Genomic DNA, 16,277 nt, shown 5'->3' with positions numbered 1-16,277 from the left:
TCCCCAGCCAGCATCGTCGTCTTTTCTACTGCTGGTTATCTGGGCTGCAGAATGTGGGAACAAAACTGAAAACAGCCATAGTGTGAACGGCTAATTTCAAAGTTCAATCTAGAACTCACCCGTGCAAAAAACACTCGAGACCCATTTTGTTATTTCTGAGAGTAAGTCACTTTCTCTCAACTCATCATTGAAAGGGACTCAACTGGAGCTGCCTTCAGCTTCCAGGTACTGCAGGATACACAGTAAATGAGTCTTAAAGCCACTATAAAAAATAAACACATTTTTTCAGGCTTTGGAATTAGTCAAGAACGTCAAGTCTTGCTTATTCAGGGGAACTTGGATGATTGATACCACCCAAGGAATTGCTTTTACAGTGATGCACCAAGAATTGCTGTGTTCTGCCAGCTTAGGTCCCGAAAGTTAAGCGTTTTCATCTATGTATTGTCCGTTGATTATTTTTCTGTATACATGCTCACTATGGATAATGCAAAACTCTGGGTTAAACTCCTGTTTAAGGTTTAGCTTATAACATTTTTGTGTCTGTATTCAGGGAAAACCTACAACAGTAATCTGTCAGCTAGTAGTGTTTTCTGTGCCATCTGCTGTATTTTAGCTGCAACTGCCACTATGTGGTGAAAACAGCTCAGAAGATAAAGTTTAGTTGGTTCACAAGTGTATACCCTATTATGTTCAGCATAAGTTATTTATACAGTGTTAGACTTTGCTGTTTTCTAAATAATAAATTCATCTGTGTATCTGTCTTCTAGGTGAGGCCTGTGGGCAAAATGAGGATAACACATTTTGTTTACTACAAAAGGTAAGACTCAAGACCAAAAATAGATAGCTGTTAAACCTTACAATTGAAAAAAATATATATGTATGTAATAATGATTCTATATACTTGTTCTACTGCATTTTGAGATAACGACCATAGAGATTATTGTAGCACATTGTACAGCCAGCAAAATTGGTTATAAACTCCCCAGGGTTAAGAAGGAAAGAGAACATGCAGAATTTGAACTTTTAGTTATATTTGCTGTCCTGGCAAGGAAAATGCATTTCTTGTCTTGTAAATACAGCAAAGATTAATAACAGAGAAAGAATAAATACGGAGATTGTAATGTCATTTTGTCTAGCAAGTTTCCTATGACCACACTTCAGAATAGATGAACGTATCTCCACCCTGCTATGAAATGTTTTATTAAATTGACAATGATATCCCCATGATAACTGCCCAGAAAATAACTGGTATCACCAATTTAACTGCTGTCTGTCTTTTCTTGATTTACTGTTATTTTGGCAGTATGAAAGCCAATGCCAGCTGACACACATGTGCCTCTGGCATGGAAAACACTGATAAAAAATTTAGTAATGAAGCTTGACATTTAAGTCAAAATGAAAAAATGTCTGTGAGTATGTATATAGGGAGTGTCTCTGACAAGCAAGGAATGAAGGGAGTTGGTGCATGCTATAAAAAGATAGGAAGCTCTTGTTTATGTTTTAAATATGGTAAGCTAACATTCCTCACAGTGACAATGATAGTGGAGTGACTGTAGTTGTTGCTTACTCGCTCTTGGGCATCCACCTGAGAAATAAGCATGCTGTGGACCACAAAATGGGTCTTACCAGAGTCCAACAGGGAAACCTTCCAAAGTTGTAGAGTTGTTGGGACTGCATTGTTTCTGAAGCGTTAAGGCCCTTGTTTTCCTGAATGCTTCTAGTTTAGTAATTTAAGTCCCAGGTGAAGTAGGGAGTTACAGCAGAAACACGGTGAAATTTTTGCATATAAGTGATTGCCTCTCGTGGGTGCAGACACTTTCTGCTTCACTGAAATCTTTGAAATGTGTATGCATATTAGTTGTGAAGCTACTAGAATTTATTATCAAAACAGTAACTTTAATGTATGAAACGATCACATATTCAGTAAAAAGCACTAGGGAAATGCATTATTTAACACACTGCCTCATGATGGTGTTTAGTGTGAAGCTAAACACAGCTTCAGCTGTAATTATATATGTACTTTACCGGTAGGGCTCCCATAAATGGATTCCAAAGCCGTGCTGAGGACAGTGTTATTACACTGATTTTCTATTACTTTCAAAATCATTTTGTTTCTGACAATGTGAACTGACAACAAAATGAAAATGTGTCCCACCCACTTAGGGTATTTTGTACATGCTCGCTCTTTCTTTTCCCTTTAGTTGCCCCTTGAATGCTGACGTGCCTCCTGTGAGGGACTTGATGAAGATGTTACACTTACTAGAAACCAATATCCAGCTGCATTTAAATCACTGCAGATGTAAGCCTGTGGGGCAGGAGCTCCAAGATGCGGGCGAGTAAAGAAGAGCTCTCCTTTTATTGATAGAAAGGGATTAGTGCTGCTGTAAAGAGATTTATTTACAAAGTCTGTCTACCCTGAAGCAGCTCTTAGGCAGGCTGTACATGAACTTGGATTTGGTAACTGCATGGTGCTTCCCTTGTAATCTATGTGGATGAAATGGGCACAAGAAATAGGGAAAGCCAGGGAAACCGGACATGTCACTGCTGTTATTTATGTGGGTTTGCATGCAAGTTTAGAAGCTTACACAAACTGCAGTAAAATTATATCCGTGTGTCTGGCATTTAATGTTTCAAGTTTTATCATGTAAAGACAGCTAAGCCAGGTTAATTCACTGAGAAATTTCCATCAAAGTAACCAGTTTATCAAAATTGTCTTCCTGCCATTTAATGGAATTAATTACTAGTGCAAAGAAAATAATGTTTTTAATGCAAGACACAGGACAATAGAAAGTTGTTATGTGAATAATGTATTTTTACTGTATTTTGCTAGGTTAAGTATAGTTCGGGTGACCTGACCTTATTTATTCCTTTGAGAAATACAGGCTTACAGTCATTGTCTGTGCTTTAGAATGCCTTATAAAAATAAGCAATTAGATGAGCAAATAATTTACTGTTATTTGACAGATCATTAGGCAGCTACATGAAAAGCAGGATTACTCACAAGAAAAATCAAAATCCTAGGGAGGCTAGAATTGGGATTAAGCAAAATGTCTTAATATTTAAACATGGTATTAGAGGCTGAGGATAAATGACAGACAATTGATAATGTTTGTACACAGATTGGCCTAGGTCATGTCTTGCTATTGAAGATGAGTCAATCCAAGCTGATTGACACTGAATAGATCTGCTCTTTACAGAATAGATTTGTGCCACAGTGCCCTGTTCTTTCCCAGTAGGTACTACTGTGACTGACATTTATAAATTTCATATAGACAGAGTAGGCTTGATTTCCCAGTAGGCTCGATTGCTTTATCTTCTGTTGGAGAAAGGGTCTCTTTCCTGAGTTAGGTGATGTGAAGTAGAATTGTAGAAAAGCGAGGCAGATGGGATTTATTGAATTTAAATAGGAACCTCATGGTATTATTTGTAAAGAGGTGGGAAGTGTGTGAGAGAGTTATTTGGATGAGTAAAGGCATGACAAGAACATGGGTTAGGAATCTTGTTTGGAAAAGGGGTATTCAAAGGAGGAGAGAAGATGTGTGGGAGGGAGAATAGAGGGAACTGTTCCTGGTTTGGGAAGGTGTGATGATGAGAAAACAAAGAAAAATGAAAATGAGCAGGTCCAAACTCTGTTCTAAGAGGCAATATCTCTCGCTCTTTTCTGGCCTCCCACTGCCTCATGTCAGGGCTTGGAAAACTGCTTGGCTAGGTGGCCCAAACTTCAGTCTTCGTCAATCCCTCATCTACTTCTGTAGAAATATCTAGTGGGTATTTAGTTTTCCCAGGCTTCTGGGTAGGGTAGGCACCACAGCTCTTCATTACCTAGCAGAAAAGATTTAGCTGGGTGCAGTGTGATCTCATGCTCAACATTCAATGAGAACCCTCAAATAAATGAAATATGTGAAAAAGTCTCATTTTGTGTTGAGTGAAGCTTCTCTAAGCTGAATCTGAAAATCATAACTACCTGCAAGTGGCAGAAAAAAGGCAATTGTGCTCTCTGGAGATAAGGCCATCTGATAGGCGGTGCAGCAGGGAAAAACTGTTAAAATAAGTGTATTGGAAAGAATAAGATCAACTGCTGTAATGTTTTCTGTGTTGCAAACTGCTATTGCAGCTTGAGCTGTTCCCATTACAGCAAAACATTATTGAAGGGGCTTAAATAGCTTGCTTAGCAGAGCAGCCTATAGTAGTGTCACTGTAATTAAGCTTCCACCAGCATTTCAATGCTAGACGTATCTTCAGGGTCCTATAACCCAGCTTTCAAATCTTTACTTGGTGCTCACAATACACCATGCTGTGATTTAACTTTTGTCCAAAGATTACAATGTGAAGCTGGGCTCTCACAGAGGTGGAGCCTCAATCAGGTCAGAGGTGCTTAGAGCGGTATAAACGGGCCAGAGCCCTTCGGGCAGCATTGACTCTGTGCACACAGTCATGCCTGTGGGGAAATGGGCAGCTGAACATGTGTGCCTCGTGAAATCACAGCATATGTGTTCAGTAAGAGCCTTATCCCTGCATGATTAACTAGTTGTGCAGCACTCAGACGAGTACAGGAAAATCACAGGGGGCTGACAGTCAGAGTCAGATTCCTGTTTCATCTCCCCTGCTGGAGAAGGGCAGTGATTGTGCCAGTCCCGTTCTCTCCTTATGCAGTGTTGGAAAGTCTCCTAGGGTTAGGAGAATCCAAACCTGGGTCTCTCCCGTCTCCTTTGGGATTAATATAGGTATTTCAGAGCCCCAACAATAAATAAATAAGGTGCAATGTTAATTCATGGATTTAGCTAGCCGCGAGTCCAAAGACTTAAGCTAAAGATGGTAGCAATTCTGAACTAGCATTTGCTCATAGCTTGGCTTTATATGAATGCTGGTGTGTGAAGGCCTCTCCTTTCCGAGCATAGTAATTGAAGGCCAGAAAGTAAGGTATTGAGTCATTATCCCTGTAATATTGCCTGCTGCGAGCAGTTCTGTTTGAGATGAGTACCCTGTAAGCAGTGCTTGGGTTGCTGTGCATTAGGGGCAATTCAGTGATTCTTCGGCCTGGCTTGTACAGCTACAGCTGTCACTTCAGAGATGACTAGAAGTGGGTCCTTTTTATAGTGATGCAATTCTAGGCACCTTTGAGAAGCATCAAAACAAAGGCACTCCATAAACACAGATAGTGTAAAACCTTGGTTGTGCAAGTTATTTTTTGTTCTCTACCTAAATGGAGTACAGTTTAGCCCCATCTGAAGTGTTACAGCTCTTAAGTTTAAATTCTATGTGCTAATGCTTCCAAGGCTCATCCCTTGGACGTTAGCCCAAACAGCTGCTGTCATGGAAATGAAAGCTTGTTCAACTGTTAGGCTGTTCTTTGTGGTTTTCAGAACTGTCCTGGGATGAGCTTTCTGTCATCAAAGGAATATTAACTAGAGGTGAGTGTGTTTCATGGGTCCTTTCCTGTACTGTAAAGGATTTGAACCAGAGGGCCTCTGAACCTGGTGACTGACCATCAGAGATGGGTAGACATTTAAAAAAGCTAATCTTATAGCTATGCAAGAAAAAGCTGAGTTTTCATTATTGGTTGTGGGCTAAAATAGGATAATTTGGGCAGCTGCAATAAAAGTCTGGTGTAAGTAGTATGAATGGCTTAAATAAACGTGTTTCTTAGAGGCAGAATTAAAGGAATGAAAAGGCACTGAAACTTGAGTCCCCTGGCCAAGTGTAACTCCGTTATGTAAGTCCCATAAAGTGTAAACCCCATACAGAGCCATGTGAAGTATGTTGGTCACACATTTAGCATCTCATACAAATAAAGTCTGTGCTGTAATTCTCAATAGTGTTTTCTGCATGTAATAAATACTCTGTGGCTATGGCACTTATTTTAAGTACCTAACATTGTAATTTTAATTTCAAAGTCTGTACATGACTATCTTGTTCTAACTCTCCCTCATATTCACTGTGTTACCTATCATTCTTGCTCACAGTGACCTATGAAATACATGTTCTATTCATGCAGTAGGCTACAAGTTCCCTCTTAACTGCAGTAGGAATAAACCCATACATCATGCAGAACCAGGAATATGTACAGGGGTGCGTGTTTTAATTATAGATTTTTTGCAAAAATTTCTTGTGCCTAGAAGTTGCTAGAAAATAAAAGTATTAAAGCTTCTGTCCTTGAAATGTGTAAGCATTAGAGAATGTTACTTCTTCAGAATGCTTTCAGGCACATTAACGGGCCCTTACGATGGTAGATGGTATGGGGAAGCGTCTGTATGTCTTCTTTGTGCTAGACAGATCTGAGTCTGCACAAGGTGTGGTTATGCAGTGAGGTGATAAGTGGTCACTGCCAAATAAGCATAATGAGACAATGATTTTGTGTCAGCATGAGACATAGCCCTGCTGCCCAGTATTTTTGACTGCCCTGCATCCAGCCCTGTGCCAGCTTTCTAGGGGTGTTCCTCGGTGCCAGCTCCTTTGCATAGTCGGCTTTCGACTGGATCCCTGCTAGCTTCGCCTTCTGCTTCTGCCGCCCGTTGCTGTTGAGTACAAGAGGGCAATGCAACTGGGCATGGCCATATCATGTTTCTGACCCCTGTGGGTGTTACACTAGACCCAAAGGCGATAGTTTTTGCTGCTCTGGATCCTTATCTGGCTGCAATTGCAGAACTCAAGTCATTCTCAAGCATGGAGAAGTGCCTAGTGTCACTTCTTGCCTACCATGTTTGCGGTGGCAAAATACTTCAGATTTGGAAAGCCATCATCCACCCCAAACTGGAGTGGTTAGCAGTGACATTGAGGAAGTTTCAGTATCTGTGTGGATGACTCGTGCCCACTGAGTGACACAGAGAAGAGCATCATAGTCTCCCCAGCTGTGTTACATACTCGTATCATCTCTGTCCATCCTCCCTCCAGTTCAAACAGGAATTCCTTGACCAGGAAGCCACCGACTGCTGTACACCAAGGCATGGTAAACCACAGCGGCAGCTTCACTGACGTTCATGCTAACGATGCTGGGAAGGTGCACAAAGGTTCCTCATGTTGCAGCTTGAGCGGGCGTAAGTGGTGCAAGCAGCGCTGCCTGCAGGTGCTGCTGGGGTGGCCTGGGTGGGGATGTGGTGTTGCCCTCTCTGCCCGGCCATCTGCCAGGACTACTGTGTTTTTAGGAAGAAGTCCCCAGCTACGAGCAGCTGGGCACATGGGCAAAGTGTGCTCCGGTTCTCTAAAGGAGAAGGAGGCCTGGCAGGGTGAGACCTGGGGTTTGCTCGCAGAGCCCTGGCTGTGGACTGCATCATGCGTGACTTCTGTGGGAGCACGGAGGAGCAGGTGGCGGCAGGTCGCTGAAAGGCTCCCAGTGCTTTTTTTTTTTTTTTTGATGGTTTCTTTGTGTGGCTACTTGGGGAAGTTTTGTTGTGTGTTTATAATACACAGATAACGACTGGTGGATAATGCACGTGTTCATACATAAATACACTTGTCCACAGCAAATCTCAACTTTAAGAGTCACTGACTATAAAAATGATTTGGAAATACTTGAGAAAATTCCGATCAGGTTTGGAAGGAAAGATATTTTGAAGAAGTAGGATTAGACATCTCTAGCACCAAAAACAAGCACGGATTTCAATGTCGTATGACAAATTAGTATGATTTAGTTCTTGACTCCTGGCAAACAGGCAAACGTGCCCCAAGTTGTGTGGCTGCCAGGGAAGGATGTCGTTTGGCTGAAGGAGACACCTGGAGCACGCATCCTTTCCCAGAGCTATTTCCCTTCCCCAAGCCCTGCGTGAGATCCCCGCTTTTCCGGCATGAATCCGGGCTCGGAGGCCCTTGTGGCTTTACAGCTCCGAGGGTTTGTGTGAGGGCAGCGCTGAAGCGACTTGCTGCTCACCGGGCCGGGCCACACCGGGGCACAGCGCTGGGGCCGAGCGCCCCCCGGCGGCCACGGGTGGGCAAGGCACCCCGCGGGGCTGCACGCCTCGGGGACCCCGGTGGCTCCGCAGCGACAGCGGCCGCTGAGGAAGAGCTCGGTGAGGAGAGCCCTGGCGCCTCCCCACCAGGTGGCCGTGGGGAGGAACGAGCCGACCGCAGCATGTGCGGCAGAGAAAGGTGCCGCTTCGCCTTCCCCTCAGATTCGCAGCACCGTCAGGTTCTGCAGGTTTGCAATTAGAAGGGGGAGGAGAGAGAACGTCAAGCTGTTCCGAAAGGACACATGTACCGCTCCCCTCCCGCTCCTGCCCTGGCCTTCGCCCCGCCGGCGAGCAAATGGCCGCCGGGTGCCGCCTCACGGGGGCGCACAGCGCTCCTCGGCCCTTGCGGGCTGTGAGGGGCTGTCTGGAAAAACGAGGAATGAAAGGGTTGCCGAGGGTTGTGTGGCATCAGTAAGTTAAGTTTTGTGGGAAGGCAGGTGGGACAGCCCTTGGCTGGGGACGAGTGGAAGGAAGCGCTCCTTCTCCGTTTTTTTTCAGGTCAGGCAGGAACAAAGTCAGGAAGCTGAGAGAGGTCAGGAAAAATCCATGGCTTTTATTGCTCATGAAAGAGTTTCGCTGTTTTTGTTTTCTCTTCCTGTTTCTGATGCAGACCAAAAGGGTGTTTTCTGCCATGCGTTTTCTATGGACTAGGTTTAGGATAAATCATATGCTTTGATCTGATCATACTCTTAGTCAGTTCCTGGTGGGACTTGATGACTTACACTGCACTGAAACTGGGAGCTCCTTAAACGGGAGAGATACGGCCTTGGTGGTTTCTTTCACTGCAGGAAATAAGTGAAGGTAAATCCACAAGAGTTTTATTTTTTAATCCCTCAAATTTGAAGTATAATAAAAACAATAAGAAAATAAATAATAAGAAAGCTAAGAAGGCAAAACAGATCAAGAAGAATTACAGTTGCTCATCTTTTCTGTCCTAGCCCCACCTGAAATATAATGGAAATAAGTATATTGCTCCTAGCCAAAGACGGCTAAATCCTACCATACGATGGTTTACCTGCAAGTTTACTACTACTGAGAGCCATTCCTATGCACACAACATATGCACAGGAGTGTCAGGAGTGAAAACATTTAAAATAAATGTATTTGGGTGGATCTACTTAGCAGTAAAAAAAGAGCATTGCTTTATGTGACTTGTTCACTCCGTTAGGCCTGGCTGGATGACAGTGCTTGTGCCGAGCTGGTCTGATTAGCAGCTTGGTTGGAGCCCTTCTGGTGCTATTCTAAGCCCATGTTGCTGAAAGAAGAAAAGGGAAGAATCCACTAATTGAAGAAAGAAAACAAAGATTCAGAAGCAATCCCTTCACTTCTTTTCTTTTATCACAAATCTTTGTTTTCACTTTTTGTTGTTACATTTTTACTGACGGCTTCAGTAATACTGGACTGTAATCAGATAATACCCGATATGGCTGTTTTTTCTCTGAACCGTGGAAATGGGTTTTGGTAAAGGGAACTTAGCTCACTTGACTTGGTTGGGCAGTGTGGCAGTATGCCAGGTGGCAGCAATGAGACAGCTTTTCATTGCTGCTTTAGTACATATCAAGGATTCCCGTCACAGGGCATTGTTTCATAAAATTTTCTGATGGGGTGGGAGTAAAAAACCTTTATTAAATGGCATGAACTTCTCAGTATGAATGTAATAAAATAATAATTTATGATATATTTTTAGGGATAAGAGTTTAAAATGCATATTAATTAAATGAATAATGAAAACCTTTATGAGACTCTCTGCTACAAGTTGCAAGTAGCTGTTTAATCAAATTCCTTCTTTGGAAAAGTGCATTTCATTATAACAATTAGCACATCTATTGTGTTTTTAATACAACTTGGGCTAAAGTGTGTTTGATCTGGAGTTTGCTCATGGCAATTAGCAGTGAAGGAATTGAACTTCTTTACTTTATTCCAAGCTTTGTAATTTGTAAGTGCTATATCTGGGGAAAATCGATGGGATTTTCTAAAGCACTTGAATAATCTTGGGAATATATTGGGGCAGTGATCATTAGCAGATAAAGGAAAAGCTGCAAATTTAGGGCTAGCCATTTTTCATTTTTCTGTCACATGAGAGGGCTGTCGTGTTGTGTCAGATGTCGGCAGCGCCGACAGTAGCCCACCGAGGCAGAGGGCCCAGGTGCAGCCCCCCTGCAGGCAGGGGCTCTGCCCTGAGTCCCCCACCGTCCAGGAGGAGTGCATTTCCAGTGGGAAGGAAGGGCAGGATCTTGGTAAACGTGGTGCCTCACAGTCACTGCAATGCCTGGCTCCTAAAATACCAAACATCTGCTTGGAAACGGAAAGCATCCTGTCCTGCTGGCAGGCACGGGTCTTCCAACGTCAGCGGGTTCAGCCTCCCCAGCTGCTGAAAGCAGATTGTACCTCTGGGGCTTTTCTCTTCCTTCCCCAGGAGCTTCATTGACAGCTCTCTGAAGAGTGGGAGAAAACTCTTACAGGAAGTCTTTTTGTGGGTTTGTGTCTAATCTGAGTTTGCTTACGGTGAAGATACCAGTGGTTTTATGGTTGAGGTCACTGTAGTTCATGGCATGTTATTGTCTTCTGTGTGAAACTCAATGCACAGAAAATCCACACTTGAGATTGGCTTTTATGTAGTCAAAAAATAAAATACAGTACAGCAATACAAAAAGAAAATATCCAGTGCAAACGTCTCTATACAATGGAAATCGATACAGTGTTCCTTAAAATAGCTTTATAAAACAGGCTTAAAAACAGCGATTACAGGTAATACTATCTGGATGATGCTTACCAAAATACTTTATTTACCGCACTAAATAATTTCATAACTAGCTTTACCTGTTGATTGCCAATACCTTAATTACTGATGAAAACCTTAAACTGTAAGTATTATTAGTTAGAATTCTTTATAATATACTAACACATGGAACCTCAATAGCATAGACTGTTGACTGGATTAAGCAAAATAGAAGAGAATGATCACATTAAAAATAAACCAAGGCTGTCATCCCAAAATTGGCTTTATAGAGGATCTGATCCAAAGGTGATTTGATTGATAGGCAGGATTCTACTTAGTTTTCCCTTAGTTTGTATGTGGAAATTTAAGCGATTTGAAATATTTGATAGTGTCTACTATTGATAGTGATGCATTAGTGTCTACTAAGTATTGTATTAGACAACTTGCTATAACAGTGTGGATTAATCTGGGGTTGTATTACAGTGCATTGCTCTTTCCTGCCGATAAATGATCTGGGGGAAGGGAGAGGACATGAATGATTGAAAAGGAAGTTCATGAGGTTCCACTACACTGGTTTAGGAAAAAAATGAAAAAAAAAAAGAAAAAGAAAAAGATTTAGTGTTACGTGGTTAGCTACCAAATTTAAATAATCAAATCAACTAAACTAATACATACAGCTCCAGCACAGACTCTGCAAAACTGAGTATGTGTGTAGTAGGGCTCTGTTCCTGTTGAAGGCAACAGGAATCTGCATGGCCAGAAGCCAGAGACTGGCCATTGTCCTAAGAGACTCACTTCTAACAAAATGTATTTGGCTGGGTAACTTCAGGCATGGGAGTTTTCATTCCGTTCATTGTGTGGCTCTTCATCAGGCGAGAAACTGAACACATGCTTACCAGGGACTTAATAGTTGCAGCTCCAAAACCTTACTTACATTTGTGGTTCTTCTATGCAGACAAATGTGTGGGTGTGAAGCATTATGGTTTGGAAGTCTACAATATTTTCCTAGGTGGAAAATACCCGTTTTACAGTACCTGCTTAGAAAAAAATCAAAACAGTTTCACAGTAATGAGGCCCTTCCTTTGTTTGTCCCTGAAATAATACAGTTCCTTTAATAATGTTGAATAAAAAAGCTATTCACCCTTTTTAGGGATCCAGAGAGACCCTATGTTGCTATCTAGAGAGATTTACAGTATTGGAGTCTTAACATTCCCCTGATCTCCAACATTTCCTGCCCTGCAGGATATGTTCCGTTGAGTAACACTGAGGTCCTATTTACAGAGAGAAAAAACAATTTTGCTGCTAGCTAGAAGAAATTCTAGCACTCCAGAAAGGTGCCTGAAATCATCATCAGGCTGTTAAAAATGACAGATGAAACCAGATTGAGCATCTAAAAATTCTGTCTCATTTTATCTGTAGTAACTCATATATGTAGTCAAAGACTATAAAGCAAGAATAATTAATAGATTGGAAAGAAGGAAAAACCATGCCTCTTTTTGGAAGTGATGGAATAATTTCTAATATTAAGTGATAAACCATATGTTCCTCCTTTCCTCTGCTGGGTAAGCATAAGCGGGGAATATCAATAAAGATGTTACAGTAGGGCCAGGCAAACCAGCAGGCTGGAGATACAGGAGGTTGTACAAAACATTTCTTCTCAGTGCCACCAAACCTCTCTGTTTCAGCGGATGGATGAAATGCATGTTGATGTACAGGAGGAGAGGAATGAAGGAGACGTTGGAGACAAAGCCACTTTTTAAGGAGAAGGATCTATCCGGATAGGGAGAAAAGTCATGTCCTGGAAGACTCTAAGTCCCCGAGCAGCAATTTTAGGGACAGAACAAAATGTCAGCGAGAATAGCAGTGCTGGGGAGTGGATATACATTATTTGTATTTCTTTTTATCCCTACCTCTGTCATTTTTTTTTTCTGGTCTGTTTGAAAACCTATACTGCTTGGGTGAAGAACTGTGAAATCTTCTTTGGCCATTGGCAGGCTCTTGTATCTATCTGTATTGGGAGGGAGAAAATTCATGACTAGTTTGAACTTAATACACAAAATCTTCATTTGGTTCTGATCCATACAGCTCAGCTAACATTTTAAACCTGGGTCCCCAGTCATTTAGAAAGTCATAATCAATATCTGAGTCTGAGGAGCCTGATTCCAAAGAACTGAGAGATTCTGCAATGGACTCAGCACCTTCGTAGCCATAAATGTGAAGTGTGTCATATGGCAGCAAATCCCTGTCATTGTCAGCTTCATCCTTCTTAACCTCAATCATAATTTCCATTTTTTCAGCACCAGAAGTTGGATTTCCAGGAGGTTTTTGGACCTGTGCGTATGGAGAGGGCACTGTTTCTGGCTTCATACCATTCTTGCGCACAGAGTTGAGTACAGACACATCATAACTGGTGGTATCCATTTCACCACCACCTTCTTCATCGTAAGTTACAAGCTGCTCGTGAATCTCTGCCACATTCCTCCCAAGACCACTCAAATCCTTCTTGTGTCTCTTTCTTAGAAGAATTAGCAAGGCGATTACTGCAAACAAAACTTGAGCAATTGTAAATAGAGAAGTAACAAAGTAAAACAAATTGCATTTCAGATATTTAACATAGTCTGAAGTGTACTTTTTCCCATTTTTTTTAGATATATATTTAAAAAATAATAGTTTCAGTTACTGCTAAATTTTAGGATTTGTATGTTCTCAAAGCAGTTATGTCTCAGCAGGAATCGTACATCTGACTCTTGAAGTAGAATCACAGGTGCAAAAGTATAGTGTCACAAGTGCAATGAATGGTTCTAACAGCTACTGCCTGGAAGTGGTAAATATTTTAATGCCAGGCATCAAATGCTTCTTGTGTGGTAATTGCAAAGGAGGCCTCGTCTCAAGCAAGAAAGAATCTGCCCATTCTTTGACAGATTCGAAGTACAGCAAATAAGTTCTGTTCTGCTGATTTATGGATTTACTTATGTATATAAGTTCACTGTACTGCTGAAAGTATTTCCAGCCTTTGAAAACAGGAATCCTGTTGTTATTGCCCCAGCACAAATTTCCTTTTTATAGCTGCATGTGAGCCTGGTAATACTAAATCAAGTATAGTATGCATACGTGCAATGACCTTTCCAGTGACTCACCTTTTCCAATAGAATGAACAAGTTTGTAGTTGAAACTAAACTAACAAGCCAAATAGAAAAGCAAGTGAGATGAATCAAATAGTTACAGTTTTTCTGCCTTTGTGACCATTTTATAGCCACAAAGGTTTCTTGGACCTCAGTTAAGAAAAAACAAAAATGAAATCCCCACAAGTCAGAGAACATTACCAAAGTCGAATAACTTACCGATGATTGTGAAGATACAGACAAAAATAGCCACCAGTGCTTGTATACTAACTCCGACTTGTTTAGCTCTTTCCTCACAAAAAGTGAAGTCGCCTTTTTCATTACATTTGCAGACACTGATAACAAGTGTATTTGTGCTGCTGAGCTCGGGATCACCATTGTCTGAGATGATGACAGGCAGGTAGTGGATTTTGGCAAGTTCACGATTAAACTGTCCATACTTGACTGTGATATTAGCTGTGTTATCTGGAGGAAGTAACGACATCTAATTAAGTGATAATCTCTACCTGATTTTCCTTATAGATTATCAGTCATTTGGTACATCTTCCCCTTTGACAGAGCAAGCCTTTAGGGAACCCAGTGAAACTTGGGTGGCAACAAACGACATTTTCTTTCCAGTAGGTTAAGCCTTTAAAAATATTTTCTTAGCTCAGCTGGACCAATCATAGGTCATCGCTGCAGCTTTTCTCCCCTGTGCCCTAGTGTCTCACTTTGGCTATATGAGAAAATGCATTGCAGGAACACATTACCATGGTTCTCAACCAACGAGAAGTTGCTATCTTCTGTGGCCAGGGAGTATTTGAAGAAACCTCTAGGTGATATTTCATCCTTGTCAGTAGCTGAAATCGTGATGATTACCTATAAAGGTAAGATGGAAGAGGTCATAAATTTCAGTATACGTTGCCTCCAATGATAAAAATGCTTACAGTATATAAGTTACTGCTGGGCTCTGTATCCGGTATAACCCCTCAATAAATGGCAGGGCAGAGATATCTTATGATGTTCCTCTTCCAGTTCTTTCAAGGGAAGTAATTTCCTTGTAGCTCTTCAAAAAGAGCTGTCCTTCCTTCGTTCACAGATGGGAAACAAAAGATGAAATCTTGTGTCAATAAAGCATAAAAAAGTCTTATGCTCAGAGACACATAGATTGAATTTTCATTTATACGTCCACAATGGATATTATCTAAAGTGTTTAACTTATTTAGAAGCACGAGGCTCATTAACTGAATGCCATTGGGACTCTACTCCTAAATGATGTGCTTTTTTTTCAAAACCTCAACCTGGGATACATTAGCTGTATAAAATATAAAAAATGTATATGATTATGTCCCAAAGGTAATTTAAAAATTAATTTAAAGGTGAAATAATACCTTATGTGTTCTAACAGATTCCACTAATAATACCTTGTGCATCCAGTCTGTGGCAGCGTCTCTTCTAGTCTAACATAGTATGTGTAGGCTACACAAGTTCTTGTGTCCGAGGTCAAACGCCTAAATCCACAAACGCTATCACTCTTCGTGCATGCAGGTGCTTGCACTCTGATAAATGCTATAGTAATGTTATACATAGCAGTATTTCTCTCAGTTTTTTGAAATAGTTTTGTTTTCACTGTCAAGTGTAAACACTCATGGTAAAAAAACTGAGCTGCTAATTTTTGCTTTGCAAGGGTTGCCTTACTTCAGGGTTCAATTGCTAAAGCATGTACATACTTAAAAGCCTGGAGGGAGAGGAACTGCGCAGCCCATGTGTGCAAGGAGGTGAAAGTCAATATTCCAACAGTGTGAAGTCCTGAAGAAAGATTACTAACCACTGACATTTTGGAAATCACTGAAATGATCAGGTGTTTGAATGTGAAAACTGAGACTATCTTTTATTAAAAGACATTTTTGGCTTAAGCTTGCAAGTAGATAATCCAGGCTTAAGGGAGAAGCCCTCCTCCTGTCTCACCTTTCCTGGAGCAGCGTTTTCACACACTCTGGGTTCCTCAGGATAAACAAGTTCTGGAGCGTTGTCGTTTTCATCAGTGACTATTACGTGAACTTGGGCGTGTGATTCTCTGTCAGAAAGACGGCCTGAAACGAGCAACAACAATGCAGGTCTCTGAGACAGCTGGAATCGCGGGGCTGTAAAGCTCCCCCTTTCCACTGCTCATGTCCACATCTATGACTCCTGCATGCCGAATACGGGGAGTTTCTAGATCCATCATTCATTTAAACTTTTCCTTTTGACAGATTCAGATTTATTTTCTGAAAACTTTTGTATTGGCCTAATTCATCAAGGATCCACGAGGAAGAAAATGACAATTGCTTGTGGCTCCCTGATTCCCAGACTGCGTGGCTATGGTGTCCGACATCATTCTCGAGCCCTAAGGCCGCTGGTACAGTGTGCCCATACTATTAAGTACCTTTTGCTCTGCAGAAAAGCCCGTCCTCCCCAAAACTGACTTTGGGGAGGGCCCCAGCCCGCTCTGCTTCCCCAGCCTGAGCGAAGTTG

The 16,277-nt window shown here is 41.6% G+C and overlaps 1 protein-coding gene across 2 annotated transcripts in view; it reads right to left on the bottom strand.

Annotated features, from left to right (window-relative positions):
* Positions 1–10,538: 10,538 nt before the first annotated feature.
* Positions 10,539–16,277, bottom strand: part of CDH5 (cadherin 5) — a 31,496-nt gene continuing 25,757 nt past the window's right edge. The window contains exons 9-12 of one of the 2 annotated variants that reach the window (XM_040570710.1): positions 15,732–15,856; positions 14,534–14,642; positions 14,004–14,249; positions 10,539–13,214 (exon numbers count right to left, since the gene is read on the bottom strand). In XM_040570710.1, the coding sequence (XP_040426644.1) occupies positions 12,709–13,214; positions 14,004–14,249; positions 14,534–14,642; positions 15,732–15,856 (986 nt within the window). In that variant the 3' untranslated portion in view covers positions 10,539–12,708. The remainder of the gene's footprint in view (positions 13,215–14,003; positions 14,250–14,533; positions 14,643–15,731; positions 15,857–16,277) is intronic. The other variant, XM_040570711.1, reaches the window with a different exon arrangement.

The sequence above is a fragment of the Cygnus olor genome, chromosome 12 (assembly GCF_009769625.2).
Source record: "Cygnus olor isolate bCygOlo1 chromosome 12, bCygOlo1.pri.v2, whole genome shotgun sequence".
Classification (NCBI taxonomy): domain Eukaryota; kingdom Metazoa; phylum Chordata; class Aves; order Anseriformes; family Anatidae; genus Cygnus; species Cygnus olor.
This window is presented reverse-complemented; position numbering and strand designations above follow the sequence as displayed.